This window comes from Dipteris shenzhenensis, chromosome 9 (genome assembly GCF_047967505.1).
Source record: "Dipteris shenzhenensis isolate YYH24624 ecotype China chromosome 9, Dip_SZ_1.0, whole genome shotgun sequence".
NCBI lineage: Eukaryota > Viridiplantae > Streptophyta > Polypodiopsida > Gleicheniales > Dipteridaceae > Dipteris > Dipteris shenzhenensis.
The window spans coordinates 17,623,156-17,649,341 of record NC_141604.1 but is presented as its reverse complement, the minus strand read 5'-3'; the positions used below and the strand labels follow the sequence as shown (position 1 = coordinate 17,649,341).

The 26,186-nt window shown below is 42.7% G+C and overlaps 1 protein-coding gene across 4 annotated transcripts in view; it reads right to left on the bottom strand.

Annotated features, from left to right (window-relative positions):
• Window positions 1-219: 219 nt before the first annotated feature.
• LOC147898306 (uncharacterized) overlaps window positions 220-26,186 on the bottom strand; it is a 72,524-nt gene continuing 46,557 nt past the window's right edge. The window contains exons 5-7 of one of the 4 annotated variants that reach the window (XR_015541585.1): window positions 13,877-13,975; window positions 795-1,081; window positions 220-486 (exon numbers count right to left, since the gene is read on the bottom strand). Coding sequence is in view for 3 of the 4 variants with exons in the window: in XM_087379701.1 (XP_087235827.1) it covers window positions 974-1,081; window positions 13,877-13,975 (207 nt within the window). In the remaining variant the exon portion in view is untranslated. Of the gene's footprint in view, window positions 487-666; window positions 1,082-13,876; window positions 13,976-26,186 lie in introns of those variants that run through there. The other 3 variants (XM_087379701.1, XM_087379702.1, XM_087379703.1) reach the window with 3 other exon arrangements.

Here is a 26,186-nt window from a genome sequence, read left to right as displayed (position 1 = left end):
GCTTCTCTCATCTCAAGGTCTATCAATTAACTTCCCTCTGACATTTGCAAATGGTAGGGTTCAAGTACATGGAAATTCATGCTTATTCTACTTACTGCCAACCATGAGTATAACACCACATCTTCAGAAGTAAAAGCTTTTTTTTCTCTTATAAGCATAGCATGATTTCCAATGAGATACATATCTTACAAATCATTTTCTGCTCAAGCTTAAATAACAAAAAATGTTACACTGTTTACGTTGGATATTGTCAAGCTCAGACCTTGAATCAAGAATTGAATCCTAAAAAATTAGCCAAACGCTATGAAAAGTCATACATACACTCACCTAAAATTCATTAATCCATGCAGCAATAGACTGCTTACAATTTCTTCGAGTTCAGCAATTGATATGGGAATGAAAATGGTGGGTATTGTAGGGTACCTTATTACAGTCCTCCTAGCAAAGCAAACATATTGTCAACCCTTGAACCTTTTTGTATGCACCCTACATGTTCAACAATTGAAATGGGAATGGAAATCGTGGTGTGTTATGGGGTACCTTATTGCACTCCTCGTAGCAAAGCAAACATATTGTTAAGTCTAAAAGACTTTTTGTATGCACCCATTTCAAATGACCTTATGTCGAAAAAATTTGGCCATAACAAGAATAGCAAACTCTAGTACAGAACTCCTTAAATGAAATATTTCTAAATAACACATTTTTGAAAGTCTCAGTAACAGTTCGTATCCACTTGGTAAAGGTTTTGAAAAATATTGAAAAGAAGAGAATTAAATATGAAAGTCAAATATGACCTTGAGAAAGAAACATTTTCAAACAACTTTCAGTCTTTGTTCTGCATCTCCATTGTCTTAATGCTTCAAATAAACCTGTGTTTCTTCCTCAAAGGAAAACACATAAAAAAGTACGCAATCCAAAAATTAACGAAATCAATGAAATGACATTAAAATTGAAGGTAAGGATGTAATCGTACTTAGAATATTAGATGACGAAGCCAATCGAGTCCTTTAAGAAGCCCCTTCAGATGGTTTGGTATTTGAAGGCCGTCAATGGTACTTTGTCCAGGTAAGACAACAAGCACCTAGAATACAATTAATGAATTCGAAATTAGACATAAATGAGAAGAAGATCATGCGGCTAGGAAGGACACCTTCATTGCTCAAGAAATAGACATTCCCATCACAGTCTTTGAGAACTCAAAATAAGGGTTGGTAACTTGGTTACCTGCTTATTGACAACTTACACAATACATCAATGTATGCATCTTTGCATTCTAATATTAGGGCCAATCACAAAAAATTGGGGGTGTTCTACGTAAATGGCCATATGAAGCTTTGTACACAGTTGGTGAAGGGAGCTTGCAGTCGAACCATTTGCAAAAAGCCCTGACAAGAAAATTACTGTACAGAGGTCTACATGATAAAATTCATCATTTTAACCTCTTAAAAGTGATTGAACACAGGAGTGGCAGTTAAGTTGTTTTGACTGTATGAATTTGGATTTGAATTGAAATTTGCAAAGAAAGAATCGGCAGTGACAGAGAGAGAGAGAGAGGGAGAGAGGGGGTCTTTTGAATTGAGAACCCAGAAAAGGGGATCAAAGGTGTTCCCACATATACCTAGGTTTCTACCCGATGTGCCAACTTGAGGCAAAAGATGTAGCTATCGAGTTGTTTGTACAAGTGATTCAAAAAGATGTGAGGTGTTGAGGGGCTGTACCGAGAATGGTTAGGTGCTAGCAGAGTTGCCGATTAGATGCCTGATCAAAGTTGACTTGCATCATGATCCCAACCAATGTGTCTAGGATTTGAATCATAGTCATAAGAAACATTTCGTCTGTTTCATTGTTTCATCGTTTCGACAAGTTTCGTTTCGTTTCGTTTCGGCATTTCGTACGAAATGGATAGGTTTTGAATTGATACTTAATATATACCCTTATAGGGACAAAAGGATATGCTATATTTAAGTTAGAGTGAACAAAGAGAAATGTAAGTCAAGATACTAAAAGAAAATTCAAAACATAAACACCTTGGATTCTAGAAAAAACAGGGCAAAAACGTTTATTTTGATTTGGGCAAAACAAAGGTTTCATTGAGAGCGTTTCGTCCTATTTCAAAACGTTTCGTCTGTTTCGGGTTTCGAGGTTTCGAATAGGACAAAACGAGTAAAATATGTGACTATGATTTGAATTAAGCATTCACTTAATGTTTGGATTAGTAGTAAATGATTGGAATGTTTCTTGAATACACGAATATAGACTGCTCTATACTTGAGCCCCTTTTTTTTTTTTTTTGAGGGGGGGGGTGTTGAAATCCAGGTGTCCCAAGAAAAGGGACAGCCAGTTACAAGCATAAGAAGATATCATTATATGACAAGAAGGTAGGATAATCTAGGTCCCGAGCTTGTGGACAATCATAAAACGATTGCCTTAAGGATGCCCAAAAGAACTGATATTTAGCCAGAGAGTGATCACCAAAGACTCGATGATTATAGTCCTTCCATAGAGTCCATAGTGCCCAATAGCCAACTCAATAAAAGAGTAGATCATATCCCTTCCTTACTGAATGAAAACCAAACAGCCAAAATCTCTTGTCAAAGCAAGCACTAGGAAAACAAGCCAGAAGCCTTCGTTGTAGCACGAGCAAGAAATCATAAGATTTGGGGCATTGCAAAAAGATATGGAGCATAGACTCCCATGAGGACTGACAACTTCGACACCAACGAGCCAAAAAGCAGTCCACATGGGAGAACTCTCAAACAGAATTCGCCACAAGAAGAATTTTTAACGCATCGGAAGTTTGGAAGCCCAAATATATTGCAGTTTTTTGGTGCCGCCACCAAGAGTAGCGTGTCACAAAGCACATGCTATTGGCACGAAGAGAAACCCAAGGCAAAAGCAGCAAAACTTTATACAAAGATGCAACCGTGATATTAGCTAACGGTAGCTCATGGCAAACCCAATCATGAGATTGAAGAATCCAGTCTTTGAGACGGTCACAAATCCCAAGACAAGGTACTGGCTGAAAATCATGCAAGATCTCTGACAATAAATACCATAGGCCTATAGTGCTGTTCCAAAGGCAGCTGAAGGAGATGACCATATCAGATGCATCAAGCACATATCCACATGACAGATGCCTTTGGACCAAAGAAATAGGAACAACAAGATTCCTGTGATGCCAAAGGGAGTGTGAAATCCTTTGACCAATGAAGGATCTTTGCACGCAAGGATTTACCTTCAAGAGTGTCCCTACCTTCCCATTTCAAACGGGAAAGAATATGTTTCCAATTCGCAATCAAATGAGAGACAAAAGGGCATCCCTTTATTTTGACATCAATGTGACCCAAAAGTAAGTCCCAACGAGTGGGGTGCCAGTGGCCAAAAGCTGGTGTAGACAAGTGCAAAATCAAATGTCTCGTCATATGGCTGAGCACCATACATAAACTGCAGCATCAATTTCCCCTTTTGGACTAGAATATGCATGTGAATATGCATATTATCCAGTCCCCCATGCATTTTAGGCGTGAAAAGGTGATCTAGTGAAAGCAGCCTGAGGGCTACTATCCTGTGAAAGCGTGAGCGCCAGAAGAGCTCCATGATAGCAGACATAAAACATAAGATGTCTTGCTTAGTAAAAAGCATCAAAGGCAAATAAAACTGGATATAGGCAACCAATAGGTGCAGTATCTGAGATGTAAAGGCCATGTTGCTAGTTTCCAATATTCTAGCCTTTTTTAAAGCATGTCAAGAACCAAATTCTTTTGCTGATGGTGGCGACTAACCGTCCACCTTGCATGCTGTGGGGGTGGAAAAATGTCCCCCGGCAATAATAGATGATGTAAGCTTTCGCATGGAGAGGTGGCAATTTAGATTTCTGAAAATTGGCATGCAGTCCTACAGCTAGACCATATAAAGATAGGCATGAGGTAAGAAAGATCCCTTTCAGTGTTTAGATTGATTGAACTATGTGAAAATGGGCGAGTAAGGGCCAAGTAGCCAACTTTCAGTGTTCCAATTTCTTTTTCAACTTATCTAGCACCCAATCCATTTGTTGGCGGTGAGTGACAGTCCACCCCAAAGGATACCCAAGACGACGCACAAGCTGCGTAGGTAAGATAATTTCCCCATGCCAAAGAAATTTCATGCCAATCTTTCACATGCAGTGGAGGAATATTTGGAGATTCACTTGTAGGCCGGCTACCAGACCATATAAAGACAATGCACGCATGAGGCACAAAAGATCACTTCTAGTTTTCTGGGGAATGAAGAAGGAATCATCAGCATATGCTTGTGCAATGAGTAGCCTTCTTCTATGTACCTCTAACCCCATGCACTACACAATACCAACAACATTACTATCTTAATATAGCTAATAAATAAGATGCTAAACTTTTTCCCAAATCCCAAAGAGCGCATGGTCTGTGAGATGAAATCCCATTGTACCATAGCAAATGCTTTTGCAGTACCGACTTGCAATAAGAGAACATCCTGCTCAGTGTACTTTGCATATTTAATCCCCATACAAGCATTTGCAATATTATTTGTAATATGTCAGCATAAAATAAACCCAAACTGGGCAGGGTATAACCCGTCATGCAAGAAATTTTTAATATGGATGACTATCATCTTAGCATCAAGCTTATAGACGACACGCATGAGTATGCAAAAAACTCATACAAGTATTTCTTGGGAAATAATTTAACCAATCCTTTCTTCCAACGAGCTAGCATTTGCTGTGTTTCCCAAGCATGATTAACCGTATATAGTAATGTAGGTAAAACGGCATCCCAATATTGCAGAAAGAAAGACCATCCCAACCAGAGGATTTCCGTTTGCCACATGATCTGATGGCATCTTTTAATTCTCTCTCCTTGAAAAGAACTTCAATTTGCCTAGCTTGATGAGGAGACAAAATTGGGCTAACATGTTGAAGTTCCTGCCGTGCAAAGATTACCTCATATGACAAAGGAATAACGTTCCCAAATTGTTTAGCAAAGTGACCACAAATGTTTTCACTTTGCCTCTTATACTGCAAGCCTTTAAAAAAATCCTTTGAGGAGCAGCCCTTATCAGAAAAAGCCCTTTGACTGGCTTTGGTTTCCCATTTCTCAACCTTACTACGATCATTACATTGTAGAAAATGTGGGGCCTGACATCGGCGAGTAGCCTCAACAAGATAGAATTCCAGGATGTGGCTGACTTCTGTCAAGTCGTGACAAGTGCCTTTAGCCTTGGCAACATCCTCCATATGAGTGCGCATGTAATTCTTACCATACTCAGGGATTACATGCTGCATATGAGTAACAAAGGCAGTTCATGCATTATCAACATCTATATGGCAATGTGCCCAAAGAGGACCAATAGCATCACCCACCATGTCTGTATATGCTTCATGCTGCAAGTGACTGCTATTTATAATAAGCAGCCTTGTATCCACCTAAGTGGAGCATGATCCGAATGCAAGAAAGCATAATCAGCCCACAAATTACAAGTGAGTGCATCATATTGATGCACATTAAACATATAGCAGCGATCTAGACGGGCTCTATAAGCTGTTTAGGCATTATGCTAAAAACAATAGCCAGGAAACGAAGCCCCTGTCACCAAGACCAAACTGGAGGAGCCGCTGCTCTTGCTCCAAAGCTAGCTTTTGAGTACGGCCAGATGTGTTATCTCCCGGCAGCGGAGCATTATTAAATTTGCCACAAGAAAGGTTGTTTGCCGCTAAAGACATTACTGCCTAGCCTACCATACGAAGGCTCTAGTATGCAATGATTGTGGGGTGTAGATTGAGGCAAACTCAAATATTTCACCATGCAAAAGGCATTGCGTTGAAAGCCACAATAAGCTGAAGGCAAGAACTACCACTCCAGAAAAGAGCTGTCACCCGCATAGAAAATGTCCCATCTAGCCTGCATAACCATGGTGTTTATGCTCCGGCAAGGCCACTATATCGGCTGCAATCTTTTGAGATATACCCATACAATTTTCATTTTTGCACGTCATATAACCCTTATACAATTTATTTGTGCCAACATATTCACATATTTACAGATGTGTACAAGCTCTGTCACACAAAAAGTGCCATCAAGACTACATGTCCACCTCAGGATATATGACATGATCCTGGCGTGACACCAAATCTTGTGAGCTAGGCAACGTCACGGCAGCCCAAGTAATACCCATACCAGAATTTTAAGAAAGGGTATTCCCTATAGATGAGGCACCAGTCCAAGTACGAGGCCAAAGAGTTCTCCTAGCTGAGACTATGCTCTTTTCAACCGCTGCTCTACTCTACTCCACGATCCCTCCTCCAACTCTCATCACTCATTTGCTCCCCTACTCATCCGCTCCACTACTCACCCACTCATCTCCACCATGCCTACTATCACCCCTCGATGCAACGTGAACCCAATGTTATCTACCTTCTCGTATAAGGTGATTGTGTTGCACTCACCTAGAGTAGAAATGTTGGCTCTAGTGGACACCCTTCGTTCCCAGAGTCGATTCCTCCCATATCTACATGTCACCACCTTAGATGGCATGCTCACCTGTGGCCTCTTTATGACCGTGCTGTATGGGTTCTCCCTACACATTGGATGGCCTCAAGATTTTCACAACAGAGTACTCTCGACTTGTCGGGGGCGGGGGGGGCATAATCTCAGTCCTCGCAATGTGCATGTTCTTTCAAGGTTTTTTTGTTGGCTTTTACTTGAGCTACAAAGGGCATTTGACTAGTACCATTACTAGCTGGAGTGAGTTTTGTCCTTTCCTTTATCTTGGATAGCAAGAGCTGGTTTATTAAATTTATTTTTGAGCCTAGATGTGCCAATATCATCTTTGTTTTTAAGTGACGCAGGCATTGCTTCCAAGGGCATCTTGTGTAAAGCCCCGCGACGTTGTAAGGACATTTGGCCAAATTTCCAGCATTCAAAACAAGCACCTACAAAAGGACCCCATTTAAGCTTATAAAAAGCATTGCCCATTGCAACATTATTCACAATGATTGAATAAGATTCCCGCGTGGGACATCTGTGTCCCACAATATGCAAAATCTATTTGAATTCCCATTTTGTTGGGGTGGACACACCACCTTACCCAAAGATGCTGCAAATTTTGGCAAGATCTTTTCCAAGAATTGGGGTAAATCTACAACCTTAATCCATACTGGGCAGCGATGCCTGATCAGTAAGGGTATCCTATAAGAGACCAAGGCAAAACATGGCCATTTGCTACCCATAACAAAGAGGAGAATGCTTTAGAAGCATTTGTTTATGCTGCTCGTCTGATAACTTCAAAAAAACCCTTGGTTGCACAATGCACTTTCGGCACAAAACATCCCCCTAAAGTCCTTGTGAACTAATTTCCCACATCTACTGAAACAGGCATTCGGCCTGGGGGGGGGGGGGGGGGGGAAGCATTCTTAGCATATTCCCTAGCTAGATCCACAATTTCGTCAATCTCCACAGTTATGCCCACTGTAGGGGGAGGATCCTTCCAATCTTTTCTAGTGTCTTCATGCATAACCTTAAATTCCAATTGCAGCTCATTCGAGTCATGAACAAGGCCATCCTAGGACCATGCATATTTTTACTTTTCATTTTGCAATACTCGTCCCTAGTACAGATTTTGTCATTCTGAGTGGCAGAGCCATATTGACATAGAAAAGCCTTCAATACTACAACTATAGGCACTCAGCTGAGAATATCTGTCACTCACAACTATAGACACTCAGCCAACAAGGGCCTTTGAAAGATGATAAAAAACCCTGTAAAAACAGCAGAGGAAAGGGAGGAAGGAATTGTATAAATAGTAGTATGTGGGGATATCAAAGTAGAGAACACCCCAGGATTATGAAAAAGAGAAAGACGCCTAAACCCAGTAGGAAAAGAGACTATGAAGAGAGAATATCTAGAAGCTTAAAGGCAAGAAGAAAGAGGGTAGATGAACAGGAGGCTACTATACAGGAAAACAAACAAAACAACAGACCCAAACACACGCACAAGATCTAGCACTCACGCACCCTATGAAGAGCAGCAGTATAAGAGGAAAAGAGCTAGTGGGGTGTAGGTAGTGGAATTCGCAGTGCAGGCAAGAGGATCAGGAAATGCACACAACCAAGAGAGGCCACAGAGGAGGCAGTAAGAAGACAGAGGGGTGAAGAAAACAGGTCGCAGTAGAGAAAGATGGTCCCAAGAGAAGGAGGGCTAGTAGCAGTTGTTCACAGATGATGGAGACTCCCTGGCACCAAGAGATAGCTCTGGGAAGCCCAGTAGGCAAAGTTTGTCATAGCTCCTGCAACTCCAAAACACATTTTTTTGGGTCATGTATTTTTATATTACAAGAGGTATCTCCAAAGTGGAGATCAGCAAATACAAGATCAGAAAATTTTAATGTAAGACAAGTGAAGTGTGTAATCGATCTGACTAACAGAAAAGGATTGCCTGAGTAACATCAGAACATCGAAGAAGTAGGCTCTTGAAAGACTCGGTGGTTCTTGTCTCTCCATGGAGTCCAGAGTGCCCAATATCCAAATCCAAGTGAAAAATAGATCAATCTCTACTCTCTATGGGTGAATGCCAAAGATCCCAAAAAGATGTAGTTCGAAAGTGGGCCTAGAAGTGCTGCTGAAGAAATAGTAAGCAGTCACGGGTGATAGGGCAATTCCAAAAAAGATGGAGCACGGATTCCTTGGGAGGATTCCTTGGGAGACAAACATCTGTGGCATAGAGCAGGAGCAACATGTCTACGTGCCAAGAGTTGGCCAAAAGTAATAACACCAAGCATCACTCGTCATAGAAAAACATGTTGACGAAGCGGACGTTTGCAGGACCAGAGCTGCTGCAATCGTTTACGCCACCATTTAGCATTACGATTCAAAGGCCAAAGCTGATTCGCATGCTGCGATATCCAAGGACCCCTGTATAAACCAACCACTGAGATATCAGCCAGGCGCGAGGGGCGAGGAGCAAAACCTTGGCAATGTAAGGACCAATCAGTAAGGCGATACATAAGCTCCAATTTGGGTTCCTAAAAAGCAAGGGGTCGATCAAACGCCTTTGACTAGTGTAGGTTCTCAGTGCGCAAGGAATTCCCATCCAAAGACTCGACCTTGCCATTTGAGATGAGAAAGCAAGAACATTTTGGAAACAAAAGGACAGCCTTTAACCATGCCATCAATATAATCCAGAATGAAATCTCATGGAGTGAGATGCCAGTGCCCAAAAGCAAGAGTAGTCAATTGCAAAAGTAGATGACACATAATGGCAGCTCAAGGCTGATCACCTTGCAAAAATTGCAGCATCATTTTTCCTTTGTGAGCCAAATATGGATGTGAATATTCAATATATTCTGGCCCCACCGTCTTGCAACTTCAACACACACACACACACACATTTTTTTGGGTAAATCCGTTTATATTTATATTACATAGAGCAGTCCCCAAGGAGAGGATAGCTAGCTGCGACATCAAAAGACCTCGGTATATGACAAGAAAACAAGATAATCCAAATCCCGTGCATGAAGGCAATCATTAAAGGATTGTTGTAAGGATGCCTGAAAGAAGTGATATTTGACCAGGGCAGGATCACCAAAGACCCCATGGTTCCGGTCTTTCCATAGAGTCAAGAGTGCTTGGTAATGAATCCAATGCAAAAGGAGAACCAAACCCTGCCGGACGGGATGAACTCCAAACAACCAGAAAGACTCGCCAAAACTAGCACTAGAGAAACAAGCCTGAAGCTGCTAGTGTAGCAAAAATAGAAAGTCCTGAGATTCTTGACACCGCCAAAGTAAATGAGGCACAGTCTCTCGTAAAGAAAGACAGTTGCGCCAAATGGCAGGGGGCAACGTGCCAAAATCTAACCAAATGGCAAAACCCCAAGTAGAACACGCAAAAGAACATATGTTGCTGAAGTGGAAGTTTGCATGTCCAAATTTTCCGCAACCTTTTGCGCCACCATCTAGGAGAACATGCGATAGGCCAAATGTGATTTGCATGAACAGAAACAAAAGGAGGAGGCAACAAGATTTTGTAATCGTGATGTCAGTTCCTAGCAAAGGACAACAAGCACGATGATCCAAATGAAAGGCCTAGTCATTGAGTCGGTCCAGAGTCTCAAGATGAGGCATTGGCTGAAAGTCAGAAAGCATCTATGATAATAAGTGCCATCGGTACCAATAACGCTCTCCCAAGACAAACCATCTAATTACTGTAGGAAAAGATAGCATAGACCAACATCATCCAGCACATCTCCCACAAGGCATATTCCTTTGGACTAAATAAAATAAGAGTGGTGGGGCTCCCGCAAAGCTAACGGAAAAGGAAACACTTGACCAATAAATGCTCTCAGCACGTAAGGAGTATCCAGCAAGAGTATCCCGGCCATGACATTCAAGGTGAGAGACTATGTGCTTCCAATCAGAAAGAAAACAAGAGACAAAAGGACAGCCCTTAACCCTACCATCAATTTGACTTAAGAGAAAATCCCATTAAATAGGTTGCTAGTGACCAAAGGCTGCAATAGACAAGTGCAAATGTAAATGTCGCACTATGTAAATCCAATCTTGATCATCCTGCATAAAATGAAGCATCATTTTCCCCTTGTGAGCTATGCAAGCGAATATTAAGAATATTCAAACCCCATGCATTTTAGGCGAGCAAAGGTGATCCACCACAAGTAATCTAAGGGCTTTACGATGGTGACGTGATCGTCAAAAAAGCCCCATAATATTGGACATGAAATAGGAGATGTCTTGTTTGGCAGACATCATTAGGGGCAAATAAAGCTGTATATAGGCAGCTAGGATGGATTGAAATATACGCAACCGAACATGTAATGCCTAGGTAGCTAGCTTCCGGTATTCTGATTTCTTCTTTAGCTTGTCAAGCACCCACTCCAACTGTTAACAACAAGTGACCATCCACCCCAAAGGGTAACCAAGATGACGTACGAGATGCCGAGGTAAAACAATCTCTCCTGGCCATAAAATATGAAAGCCAATCTTGCATATGAAGAGGCAAAGCTTTGACTTTTGAAATTATACATTTAGACCAGCTGCCAAGCCATATAAGCTAGAGCACACATAAGGCATGAAAGATCCCTTTCAGTGTTCCGAGGCAAGAAAAAGGAGTCACCAACATATGATTGCACAATCCGTGGCTTGCTTCCTTGAATCTCCAATCCATGCAAAGCACCTGTAGAGCTACTAAATGGTCTATACATCAAAGCATAGGATGAGTAGCTATTGCATAAAACAATGCACTAAGAGGGAAGCCTTGATGTATTGAACAAGAAAGAGTCCTTTCATCAGTAATATCACCCGTCAGAATGGCAATAGCTTTACTATCTTGATATAGCCAATAAATGGCATGCAGCATTTTTCCCCCAAATCCCAGTGACCGCATACTTTGCGGGATGAAGTCCCGTTGTATAGTATCAAAAGCTTTAGCAATATCCACTTGTAATAAAAGAACATCCTATTTAGTATATTTTGCATATTCAATCCCCACATATGCATTGGCGATATTTTCTATAATACACTTGCAGGGAACAAAACCATACTGCGCAGGATGTAAACCCTCATACTGAAAACTATTTATACAAGTCACTAACATCTTAGCAACCAGCTTATAGATGACAGGCAGGCATTATTGACCATATACAAGAGTGTGATGAATAGCATCCCAATACTACAAAAAGAACTCCATTGTAAGACCATCCCAACCAGGAGATACATGGCATCCTTCAATTCTCTATCCGTAAAAGGAATTTTGAGTTGCATAGGCTGCTAAGGGGACATAATAGGCTTGACATGCTGCAAAAGTGTTTGCTGGGCAGAATCGTATTTAACGCTATACAAAACATACGCTCCATAGAGGTATTTCCTTTGGAGACAATGATAGGGTTCATGGCCATGATAAGAGGAGCACTGAGGATATGCCTTTTCACTAGGCAGTGGGACAGTAAGTTTGATTAATAAGAAGCAACCCACTGTTGCTTTATCTTCCACTGAAGCTGATACATGGCTACTACACAAGTAGTGTGTGGAGTAGTTTGGCTTCGCCCGCTACTTGCAGATCTTGGCCTAGCACATGTAATTCCCCTTGGAATTAAGTGTGATAACCAATCAATCATGCATTTTTTTGGCTAAGAATATTATGGATCATCAGAGGACCAAGCACATTGATCCTCGATAGCACTTCATTCGTGAGAAGGTGGAATTTGATCCAACTATAGATAATGGCTTAAGGCTATCTTATTCGCTCCCAATTACTTAGATGTATCCTTTTCTTTGATTGAATTTCCCTAACAAGTGCACACACACTACTCAATGATAATATGTGTGATCAAAGCTGATCATGAACACAAGGCCATTAACAAATAAAAACTCTTGGAACCCTAGTCAATTTGCCTCAAAAAGTTCGAAGAAAAAAGAAGACATGGATAAACGAGAGTCTCAATCAAATAGTAAAGACACTACAAATGTAGCAACATACTAGACATCTAATACTAGAAAGTTTAGCAACATCAACAGCAAACAAGTCCAAATGTGTTGAGAAGTCATGGATTATTGACTCAAGGGATTCTAGCCATTTCACTCCTTATAAGTCGTGGTCTTTGCATCTTGAAAACATAAATGGTAACAACCATGTGGAGCTTAAAGGTATTACCATTCCAATACATATGCTAAATAGAGAGATGTATGGGGCATTCATAATGTTTTGTATGTTCTAAGTGTTGAGAGAGTAGCCTAGATAGGTGAGAGGGCTTGCCTCCATTGTGGGAGCATGGAGAGTCTTCAAGCAAGTACCTCATCGGAGCACGACTATTACCCCAAGACTTGCTCTGTTTAGGGATGTAGAGAGACCCAAAGGATTTGGCAGGGCATTGCACACTTGCTTGGCAAGATGACGAGAGATACCCCCTACATCACTTGGGAACCTAAGGCTTGACTTGCATAGTTTGGCCCACAAGTGTTTTATGAGAGCAAGTTCATGCAAGGCTTTTATCATACCCACCAGCTTGTCAATCTACATGTCACACTGCCCTCCTTGCATAGAAATTAGACCCCTCCCTTAGACTCGGCTTAGGAGGTCATTGCCAATCTCACTACATGGTAGATTTAAAGATCCAGACGCAGAGGCTCTAAACGGTGTTAGATTATCAGCAGCGGAGTGATCACACCCTTGGGACACTTCTTCCCTCTAGTTAGGAGGGTTTGTATACTCATGTATATACAACTCTCGCATTCTCAATACAAATCCGCGTTTAGGTGTTCTCCTCTCATCCCCAAACCTGACATTTGGTATCAGAGCCTTGCGCTCAAGCTAGTCCTTTAGGAAAGAAGTCTCCAGCAAAATATCTTCCTTTCAAGAAATAAAAGCTTGACAGCTTCTAGCGTCCGATAAAGCTGCTTCGTCATGACGCCATACTTTAGCGCCTGTGCCATTGAGACCCGTTGTCGTCGCCTACTTCCTTCTTCATGATGCCGTAACATGTCTATTTCATCGATCGAGAGAGGCGCTTCCTTGGGTGTCGTACAACAGCACCCATGCCACCCGCCACTGCCTCATCGAGAGCTTGCTTTGCCGTTCGAGGCTGATTTTGGCAAACAAAACTATGGTCACACAAAGTCCATTTCCAGTTAGAACGTAGGCCAGCATAAACCTATCTAGCCTCTCATGCCCTTCTTAACCTATGCATCTCCTATATTTGTACAAAGAGAGTTATCCTAATGAAATCCTAGTTTTGCCACCATGAGAGGTCTCTGTCTAGACTAATAGCGTTTTTTGTTTAACGGTACTTTGATATCACAAACCTGCCTCAGATTTCTAGGAAGAAAAACTACTTATAGGTTAAAACTTAAGACTCACATTCAAATTCCTGCGACCCCATATAAGGGCATCCTTATGTGACCGATGGTAAAGATCAATACGTTGTGCTCCCTTTATTGCACCACCCCGATCTTCCACCTGCATCCAATTAAGACACCTCAACTCTTGTTACTACATAAGTTCAATGTATAAGAATAAAAACTCTGCAATTGTAGCCTTCTTCATCGAAAAGCCATTCAATCATGCATTTGACGTTCACCTAAATTTAATTGTAATGTTCAGAATACAAAGCTAAATATTTAAGTTCACAACGCTTGAACAAACACACAGATTATGCCTCTAGCATCTTTTTCTAACTTCCACAACAACCACCTAATGTTCTTTTTTTTTGTCAAAGTTTAACAACAATTTAACAATATTGGGAAAACAGTAGTCCACAATCAAAATCACACACACAAGCCGGCCAAAAGTCTTGAGGATGTCATTCACTTGTTTATGACCAAAACGCAAGAACTCAGATTCTCATTGTAATGTGAAAAACTGCACAGTGCGCATTTGTTTGACAGCAGCCAATCTAAGCAGGATTTCACCCTCAAGGGAAAGAAAATTAGAAAAAGCCCCTTCATAAAAGGAGGTGAGAGGGACAAGTTCAGTAACTTTCCACCTGGACGATAATGGTGAGCTCCACTATCACTAAACTCTTTGGCACTATTACGGAGGAAAACATCAGCATGTCGGCAGAAATGCACTCAAAGAGAGCCCAAGGTCAGGCAGATTTCAGGTGAGCATTTAGCACAGTTGACCACATGGTTACCCTTAGAGTACTTATGGAGTACTTATGGAGAAAATCTGAGTACAAGGTTACCCTTAGAGTACTTATGGAGGAAAGCCGACTACAAGGTGAAGGCCTATTTTGTTGCTTCATTGATTTCAGAAAAGCCTTTGATACAGTCCCAAGACTTAGTCTTGGTAAAGAATGCAAAACATTGGAGCACCTAAAGACTACATGCAAGCAGTTGTAAAACTTTATGAGCATGATCAGTGTCGTGTCAGGATAAAAGGGCCATTATCTGTGACCTTTTACAGCAGTATTGAAGTACAGCAAGGCCACCCACTCTCACCCACATTGTTTGGGCTTTTCATTGATGAGCTGGAGGAATTGGTAACTAGGTATACAGCCCAAGAGGGCCAAATGGGACCTCAAATTGGTGCACAAGTCATTCTCTTACTGTCGTATGTTGATGACATTGTAAAAACATAAGAACATGCTAAAAAATGCATGCATGTACTTGATCGTCTGCCAAAATAGTGGGCTACAAGTAACCACAGAAAAAACAACGATTATGTTTGTGAAAACTCTTAAAGAACACAGCCTTGTATTACTTACATGGGGAGGACCTCGAAGTCATGGAATCCTAAAAGTATCTTGGCATAGACGTCCCTTCTGATCATCAATCGCATATATGCGTGGAAAAAGATTTCAAGCTGGCTGGAAAAGCTACTATGCCTTTGAGAATACTTGTAGGCAGAATGAGATATGGAGCTTGAGTTTGAAACAGTATCTATTTGATGCATTGGTTACGCCCGTGGTGCTTTGCGACGTAGAGGTTTAGGGTGGGAGCTTATCCAAGTCAGCCGGGAATAGGGTGGAGAAAATCTAGAAGCATTTCATAACCAGTTCTTGGGAGTGAAAGACACTATTCCATATTCCATCCTACTCTTGAAGACTGGCAGGACCCCACTAGAGCTCTTGGCAATGGAGAGAATGCAACAATACTTGGTTAAGGTCACCAAATTGCGTGAGAAGAGACTCCCACGTCTTTCATGGGAAACAGTTCAAGTTACAAAAAACTAGTGAGAGTAAAATTGTAGAGTAACATTGTAGTGTCAGGTTGGATGGAAGACACAAAGCAATGGTTCAAAAAATGGGGTGTAGAAGCATTATTGGTATCTTTGATAGAAGACAAACAAGTTGTAGAGGCCTTCTTGAGGAAACGTTTGTTAGTGTCATGGGAGCATGCAGATCACTGCACGAGATTTGAGTACTACACTCAAACAATATGCCCACATTAAAAGACTATTTCTTTGCACCCGAACCAAATGATGGGATGCAAAAGCATTGTTGGTGTCTTTGATAGAAGACAAACAAGCTGTAGAGGCCTTCTTGAGGAGACATTTGTTAGTGTCATGGGGATTACCACACAAGATTTGAGTATTACACTCAAACAATATGCCCCCGTTAAAAGACTATTTCTTTGCACCAAGGGGACATCGTACTCAAGCTTAACTTCTCGGGCCGATGCCTCACACCCACTCCTCATTCAAAGGGCACAATAGTGTTTGAGCAGCACTCCTTTTTGAAATGTGATGCCTACTCAAGAATCAGAGAGAACTTCAAGCCTATCATCTCCGAGTATTTGAGCATTGTTAGCTTCCTCTCCCAGCATGGCCCTACCTTGGCTATGGAGCATACATCGCAAAACCTTACCAAGACAAGACGCCATTCTCAGATCACTAGAAGTGCAACATGTTTTCCACCATATCTAATTGGTCATATGACCTATCATAGATGTATTAACTTTTGTTATGGTACCATAGGTCGTATCTAGCCTTCATAGACGTTAGAACAATCATCATCATCTGATGTAGCCAACGTTGCAGACCCAACTGAGCAAGGGATACGCAAGGCTTGCTAGACTCAAGCCGCAGTGCTTCCACACTCATGTCTAACATCCTCGGACTAAGAGCCTTCTCTTTGACTCTCTGGTCCACCTAACAGGTATGTCTGGTAGTGCTTGTAGGGGGCTAGCCCTATCATAGGCAGATTGGGCTCAAGTTGAGAGACTTCAAGTTCTTGGATGATCAGCAATAAGTTTTCACTCCCACATGTATAGTCCTGGCTGAGTTTGAAGCATCCCCACTACAACTGATGCAACGACAAAATGGTCCTCTGACTCAATTTCCTATTGATCACATAAAGCAAAAATGTGACCCTCTCTGGATATGCCCTCCACCCATCCGCTCTCAGTTAGTGTGATGAGATGTGGAACTTGCCGATAGATATCCTCAAGGCGTGGAGAGGTCGATCCGTGCGTATCCTGGTGGATCAATGAAGCCCTCTGCTAAAATTCGTAAGCAATGGTCTCTATAGAAGCTAAGCTTCACCGGGAGCTCGCGGGATGCCAACCAGATCTTGAATGCTGTAACTATAAGAGATCCTCTCAAATCACCTAGTTCATCTCATGATATGTGAGCGGGATGGAGGGGGCGTCAATGTTGTACTACAAGGGGTTAAATCTGTCTATGTTGAGCCCGAGGCTCTCAAACCATTTGTATGTACGTGCATTCTGGCATCTCTAGTAACCCTCGCCTGCCAGTGCCATGGATGAGGATAGAGCTAACCACGAAATCCTGCATTGCCCTGCAGTCCAAGAGCCATAATTCTTGATTCAATAGATATACGTGATAACCTGGACAAATGCCCTGTATACTATGAGATCAGAGGTCGCTACCACTACCTCGCCAAGGATGGTTTCAAACCAGTCTCTAGTCCTACCCAAATTAGAGATGCTCGGCAACTTTCATCCATGAGGCCATCCAACACAAGAAGCAATTGCTCAGGGCAAACCAAGGTGTGCAGCTAGACTCTACTCAGAGCATGATCACTGAGTTTTCCTAGCTAGACAACACTGACCAGCAGGACTCACGAAGATAGCGGACCCAAGGGCCAGAGCGAGAGACACAGCAAACTCACCAACAAATTGAGTCACAAATCAAACTGGGGTGAGGGGGAACTTACCTCCATGCTTACCGGATCAGGGACATGACCGACGAGTCACAGTGGCACTAGTTCACTGTAGGGCCATAACTAGGAGACCACAGTGGACCACACCTGTTGACAAACATCAACACTCCATCACGGGCTTTTTGCCATTGTAGCCTCGTACCTTGACAACCCCCTAGGCCCGACATACCCACCTGCCTCCAGATGCCCAACCTCCATCCTCTCCATGAGCTCAAATATTTTTTAAATTTCTCTCTTTATGTATTGGTCTCGTTATGTTTAAGGCTCTTTTTTGCATTTGTCATGGGTGTTGATGCCTGTTTAGAGGCTCACCCCTTCAGCTTGTTCTATCAAGTTCTTTTAGTCTCATACGGTGTTTCGAAGACTTTTAATAAACTCTCTCTCTCTCTCTCTCTCTCTCTCTCTCTCTCTCTCTCTCTCTCTCTCTCTCTCTCTCTCTCTCAAAAGACAAATAAGGGTAAGATTTTGGCATCTGGATGGGCACTATATTTTAAAAAATGGTTCCAAAAATGGGAGGTAGAGAGGTACTTAGACTACTCTCCAGAGGAGGTAGATGCGGATGCCTTTCATCATGACCTGCTGAATGCACTACACAGGAAATGGCAAACAGCTGAAAGTACTACCGTACATTTATCAACCCCGAATATTGGGCTACTTATACAGGAAGAGAAACAGCCACGCAGAAGTACATTGGCACACCTATGGCAATACATAAGCGAACAGCTTTGGCCTCACTTCGCACCCGATCACACCAGCTGCAGATTGAAATAGGAGGATGGAAAGATATACCAAAAGAGAGCATAATATGCCAATTATGTGACCAGGGAATGGCAGAAACTGAAGAACACATGGTAATGATATGCCCTTACTATACTCACATCCGGAAAGCATTTAGCTCTCTTCTCGAGGGACATAACAGACTGGCTAATATGCTACATAGCGGGTCACCCCCAGCTTTAGGAACGTTTGTCTATAAGCTTTTCAAGCACAGGAACTCACCTAAGACATAAAGGTAGTTTCTCTTAATACCCTCCCCTCCAAGGGAGGAGTCTTTGTGTACGAGGATTTTGTATTGCCCAGATCCCATAGGCCGATGTTTGGTCTTCAGAGGACGATAATATATCCTTCTTCTTCTTCTTCTTCTTCTTCTTCTTCTTCTCTCTCTCTCTCTCTCTCTCTCTCTCTCTCTCTCTCTCTCTCTCTCTCTCTATATATATATATATATATATATATATATATATATCTTTCACTTACCGAGGAGGGCCGCTAGAGACTGTGCAGTCACACACCTATCTTGCAGTAGTCTTCACAGGGCCAGTCTTCACGATGACTCATACGGCTAGGGAGCGGCTAGGGCACGATTCACACGAGGGTAGGGAGTTCTAGCTCGACTAGAGAGACATTGCTTGCAGGCACACTTCTAAGACCCTCTAACAAAGGGATGGCTCTTTGATACAGCGGTGAGGTCGACATCCATGTACGCGATTGATTGACGGAGATTCAAGAGGCTACATGTGACTATGGGATCTAGGATGATTCGGAGTAAGCCCTCAAGATCATACAAGTAGAGTTTGCTATGACACCAATTTCGATTGATGCCATCTTCCAGATGGTGACATATCTTCACAGAGTATGGGCCTTGCCTAGCTAGAGGTTAACGAGGTTGGCATTAGAGTCATCCAGATGACTAGCTGAGAGTGGGGTTAGCACAGCCTCGTACGCACACATATCCAGATGGTTTGACAGTCAAGGTATTCAGATGGATCGCCTTCCTCCCTTTCAGTACAGCTCGGATGCCTTGTCCCTCCAAATCCTGTGAGATGAGACCAACCGTAACATATGACTAGATCTACTCCAGCTCTATACATCGGGGTGGGAACTAGGAGTTCCCCACCAAGATCCATTCTACCACGATCACTTCTTGAAAGTATTAGAGCATGGAGTGATTACTAAGTCCCAGTATTTGAAGGACAGACGGGTCTCACACACACTAAAGGTTACCATCGGGATAGATGCAGATCTCGTCCCATCAACAGAGGATTGAGGCAAGGAGAACCACGAGCATACCTAGAGAGCAACGAATTTGCATTCTATGCACATTGGCAGCACTAAAGACAAAGGAGCACTTCCTATATACTTTCCATGCCTACTATGAGATACGAGGATAATAACATTGTTTCTTTCAAGACTGACACGGGTTTGAGCCCCTCTCCGCCTGATCCACTCCCATGACTAGGTCTGCATTGGCCTCTCTTTGATGGAGATGCAATGACATAGACAGACCCTATCACGAGGACGTGAATTTCTAATTTTTAGGAATTTATGGTGGTTGACCTGGCCTCAAAGTGATTAAATCTGTAAAGGACACTTCAGTGCAATTAATTCCATGGTCCAAGACAAAGGATCTAAAGGTTAGAGAGGGGTACAAATCCAATGACTTGCAGGGCAAGCAAAGGCAGCTATTCTTGGCTCAAGTGCATTGGGGGCTAAGCCAGGGCTGGTTCAGCTTTCTCTCATATCAGAATCTTGTTTCTCTCATATCAGAATCTCATTTTTCTTGCTTCCTAGTCCACACACCTTCCGGGAGCCTGTTTGTTGAAACACTCTATTTACTACTCTCTTGGATTCATCGATTCACGGACAAGGCAAAATCATAGGCGATGGCATCGTAATTTTCCTCCCAGCCACTCTCATGGATTGCATGCCTCCACCAAGATACGTAATTTCATTCCTTCATGCTTATCCACAAGCCCACAATTCCCTAGATGGTTCTCCCCTACCACATGTCATCATTTTAGACCTTTAGCTTGGTACACCATTTACCCCTCTCTTGGGGCACAATTAAAACATTTGCCCCTTGGCATCTTACACATTTAGGTGCACCAAGGCCTAAGCACTCAGACCACCTAGTCGATGCCAATACACCCTCACCTAGAACCTTGGCAGTTACTTCCCTTGACCATTTTATTTACGCACATAAAATATTACAAAAGTCGGTCATCTAAGAGAAAATGCCCACCGACCTTTCCGAGGTCATGCTATCTCGGCTAGAGCATAACATTCCTTCCCTCTTCAAGCATCAGCGTCCTCGATGATGAAATCTGGGAACACTCTCCGTAACTGGTATACGGATTCCCAGGTAGCTTCTGATAGAGGTAGACCATGCCATGCAACCAACACCATGGGTATCTTCCGATCTCTCTCTAACACCGTGAAACTCATGTTATGCATAATGCATGACAACACATCAGCAACTTTATTATCTTTCCCTCTTCGGTACCAAATCGTCAAATTAAACTCCTGCATGAGTTCTGCCTACCTAGCTTGGCGGCCCCTCGAGTCTCAAGTCAGGTTGTTTACAAAAATGTTTCAGAGTATCATGATCAACATCCACATAAAACTCTGATCCATACTAATAATGTCTCCATGTTTTCAAAGCATGGACAACAACATACAACTCTAATTCATGAGTTGGCCAATTTCTTTGAGAGGGAGAAAGCTTCGTGGTTTCAAAGGCTACTGGCCTTCCCTCTTAGAGGAGAACTGCTCCTACTGCAATGCCACTTGCATCGGTTTCAAGGAACAACGGTTTCTGGGGGTCAACTATTTTTAACACCGTCCCTGTGACCACAACTTGTTTTATGGTGTTAAAACTTTCCTATTGATTCTGTCCCCATTAAAAAGGTACTTTATCTGAGGTCACTTCAGTCAATGGCGATACTATTTCGGAATATCCTTTGATATGCCTTCGATAAAATTGGACAAATCCCAAGAATGATCGCAAAGCGGTCAGACTCTGAGGGATTGGCCAAGTCAGTATCGCAGCCACTTTCTTTGGATCCATTTCTACCCCCTCTGAAGTAATTATGAATCCTAAATATTCAAGTCTAACCATACACAGTATAGTTTTCTTCTTATTTACATAAAGACTGGCTTTCCTCAAAGTACTGAACACTATTCTTAAGTGTTCATGATGCTCAATAATACTTTTGCTGAATACCAGAATATCGTCAATAAAATATACTACAAACTTTCTGATATACGGAAGTAGTAAATCGTTCATAAGCATGACGAATGTAGCTGAAGCATTGGTAAGTCCAAAGGGCATTACCAAAAACTCATAATGACCAAACCTGCTTCTAAAAGCGGTTTTATGCACATCCTCGGCTCTAATACGGATCTGATGGTAGCCACACTTAAGATCTATCTTACTGAAAAATACGGCCCCATGCAATGCATCTAGCAAATCATCGATCCGAGCCATCGGATACCTGTGCTTAATAGTGATACTATTCAATGCTCTGTAATCTGTACAGAGGTAAAAAGTATCATCTTTCTTCCTCTTTAATATCACTAGGGAAGCAAAAGGTGAAAAACTGGGTTAAATCTGCCTCAGCTTGAGGTATCCTTCCAGTTGTCTTCACACCTCAGCTTCTTCTGTAAAGCTACCCAAGATGGAAAAATGGCCGAGTTAGCTAAAGAGATATCGAAGAAGTCGTCTGATTGTTTTAGGGATGAGTTACCTTATGGGTTACCTCCAGAGCGGAATGTTCAGCATAAAATTGAGCTTATCCCGGGGGTAGAACCTGTAAATAGACCAGTGCTAGCCGATGCATCATCAATCGACTCTACCGATGCTATACACAGACACAGAAACTCTTTCGGAGTCTTCCAAATTTCCATGGCTGAAATCAATGGTCCTCGAGGTAAATCCTTCTCGCCTCGTAAAACATATTCTACCCCGTTCATCTTGAACTTGTAAATATGCTTTTTCCAATCAATGCCTGGATTTTTCCAAAAATGCCAAGCCATGCCTAGGGCTATATCTGCGTGAGCAAGCCTGGTCCAGCTTCTCAACATAGTCCTGAATTCGAAGTTCCAACTGGGTAACCCTCTGGTCCCATACTTCAGTTGAACTTCCGTCCGCCACCCTGACCGTATAAGCATAGTCAGACGGACTAGTTTTCAACTTGAGCCTCTTAATAAGCTTCGAGTTAATTACATTGTGCGTTGACGCTGAGTCAAAAACACAATCACATCATGGTTGGCTACTTGCCCTTTCATTTTAATCAACTCGGGCTCATCAAAAACCGTATACCCCGTTGCTGCGGGCTTTGAAAGGATGTTATCGAATGCACCACTTACTAACTTAGTAACAAACACACTTAACAACACAGGTACTAAACTCTGAGAAGGTCCCACCAATTGCATCTACATATGTTCCGCATTGGGACTCTCCTGCATTTCCGCGTCGCATTCAGATATTATCATATTGGCCGTGCGACGATCTTTGTTTAGTGGACAATCTTTCCACTGATATCGCTAAAGGCAGTCGAAGCACAATCCTTCTTTTCTAGCTTTTTCTTTTTGCTCAGGGGTCAACGAGGACTTTGGCCAAGCCTGGGTTGCCATTGGAGTTACTTTTCTTTTCACTCCGACGCTGGTACTTGTCTTTGCTTGTCCCTCAACCGACTTCACCTGCTTGGTTTGGCCACTTGGCTGCGAGACACTTGTCTTTGAAGTCCATTTCCTCTGAAATCCCCCTTTTCTCGGGTACTCATGCTGAGTCCCTGCCTGCACAAACCCACTAGGTCTGCCTCTAGCATCCTCATAGTTCAGGGCTACTGCAATAGATTCATCTAATGTAGTCACATATTTAGCCCGAACTTCCATTTTAATCTTGTCGTTCAGTCCATAGATATAGTCTTTCAACTGAGCCGAAGAGGGTCTGTTATTTTCATAACACATTCCCTGAACTTGTCAGTGTACTCCGCCACCGACAAATTTCTCCGGCAAAGGTTTCCAGGTGGTAGGGGCAACCTGATCTTTCTGTTGCTTTATCCACCACCTATCCGCTGCCTCAATAAACAGGTGAGTGGTCTCACGGATTTTCTTTAGATCAGATCTGATTTCACAAATGGCAAAGGCTTCTTCCCACTTGTGTAACCAAACCTCGATCACATCAGAACTGCACTCGGTCATCCGACCAGCGTACTTTTCCGGTCTATAATTAGCAATATTAGGTACCTTGACCTTCGCACGTTCCGACGAGTGTATACTGGGCTCTAGCTCTGCTAGAGCTTTGCCCTTTTCATTTCTAGATGGTCTAGCCGACAAGGCTTGCACCATCTCTCTAATTTCATTTTGACCAGCGTTCACTTGAAGCTGCTGGTTCATGATCTGTTGTAAAGCATCTTCTAATATAGAAATCCTACCCACCAGAGTAGGCGTTGTGTGATGGGACACTTCTTGCGTAGATCGCGCTCTAGATTCACCAAGATTTACCCTGGAATCTTGTCCCTCTGCCTCCATTCTTTCGAAAGGGAAAATAGATTTTTATTTTTTTTTTTTTTTTTTTTCTTTTTCACTTCTTTCCGCACGCCAAAACTCCAAAAGTATCACACTTCAAATTTCCTTTTGCTGTACAGGAGTAAATAGACTGCAAACTGGAAATTTGTATAGAAGGGGGGGAAAAATGCTCCCTGGAAGCTCCACGTAACGTAGATATAGTCCGACTTCCTTTGATGAAGAACCGGGTGACCTTCGCAATAGCTATGTAGCGATCCTCTTCAGAAGACTCTGCTTCAAAGGTCTGATCGACGCTGGCCTAGAACGCTCTGCTCGCTTCCATGCAGGGCAGAGCTATGATTCTGAAGTTTGGAGTTCCAAAGGTGACCCTTCGTTGAGCTAATCAGCCACGCAGTGATGACGCTGCCCATGCGTCGCCCATCGCAACGCCTCAGCTCCACAAAGTAATCGTCTGCTCCTCAATGTAGATGTTGCTGCCTTGACGAAAACGCTCTATTCCTAATCTCTCTTCACTTGCACGTGAGGCGCGGCGTCAACTTCCACGTGCAGAATTTGTAGGAAATGGCGAAGGGGACGGCGACCTTCTTCCTGTACCAAGCATACACCTTGACTCTTTTTCTCCGTTTTGGCGTCACGCGTGGCAGAGTTGTCCCTTGTTCATCACGGGTGAATTATGCACAAAGGCAATTTAATGCACGTTCGACTCCCGTTTGCTAACAAAGCCTTGAGCAAGCGATCAATGTCGCCTATTTCAGTCCTTCACCAAGGAAAGACGTCGACTAATCACCCAGAGTACTCCTCAACGCTCTCTCTGCTCGATCGTCAAAGCTTGAAAAGGCTCGATTGCAGGCTCTGATACCAAATGAAACACTCTATTTACTACTCTCTTGGAGTCGTCGATTCACGGACAAGGCAAAATCACAGGCGATGGCATCGTAATTTTCCTCCCAGCCACTTTCATGGATTGCATGCCTCCACCAAGATACGTAATTTCATTCCTTCATGCTTATCCACAAGCCCACAATTCCCTAGATGGTTCTCCCCTGCCACATGTCATCATTTTAAACCTTTAGCTTGGTACACCATTTACCCCTCTCTTGGGGCACAATTAAAACATTTGCCCCTTGGCATTCTTACACATTTAGGTGCACCAATGCCTGAGCACTCAGAACCACCTAGTCGATGCCAATACACCCTCACCTAGGACCTTGGCAGTTACTTCCCTTGACCATTTTATTTACGCACATAAAATATTACAAAAGTCGGTCATCTAAGAGAAAATGCCCACCGACCTTTCCGAGGTCATGCTATCTCGGCTAGAGCATAACATTTGTCATCACCCACGAGCCTTGCCAGGTCCCAGACAACAAAATCGCACTTCCCAGAAGCTGCTAGAGGAATTCACACGTCACCACCAGGACCTTTCCGGAAGCTGATTTGTGAAATCGCAATGATCCTGGGAGTCTTCCAGGACAGGCAATTGGTGATTGCACACTTTTTCCAGGGTCTCCTCCGCTTCTAGACAAGGCAATTCACCATTTTGTGTAATCCAAAGGCTGCCCAGAAGATTCACCATTTGCAGGAGCTACCAGGGCTATTAAGAGATTGGGCAATTTGCCACAGAGGCCCTTTGCAAGGTAGGAAGCTACTTGAAAGAGATTTTGGAACATCGCAACAAACTATTGCTAGGACTTAGCACACAAGTTGATAGTGATTGACAGTCCCATAGATCCTGAAGGGTCTTGAGTGAACTTTAATACAATCATATCACATCATCTCTCTCTCTCTCTCTCTCTCTCTCTCTCTCTCTCAGAATGAGGATGAGAACATAGAGAAAGTTATCACCCAGGTTTTCCAAAAAACTATGCATATATCATCCACTAAATGGCAAGAAGCCTTTAGGGCGGGCAAGAAAGGAGAAAAGACAACTACTCCTGAAATTTCAAGACACTCAATCCCACCTCAAAGTGCTTAACCATAGACATCGCTTGAAGGGACACTCCATCTGGATTAATGAAGACCTTACGCGAAGTCAATATGCCCAAAAACTCAAGGAGTTGGGAAAAATCAGAAAAGCAAAGAAGGAAGGTAAGCATGCATACATGAAAGATGGAAAGGCCATCATTACATTAAAAAACAAGGGGAGAGGGAAACAAGCATAGGGACTCGAGACCCTTAGGATCAAAGTGCAGAACTTAGGAGGTTGGACCGTGGGCAAGGTCATCGCATTGGAAG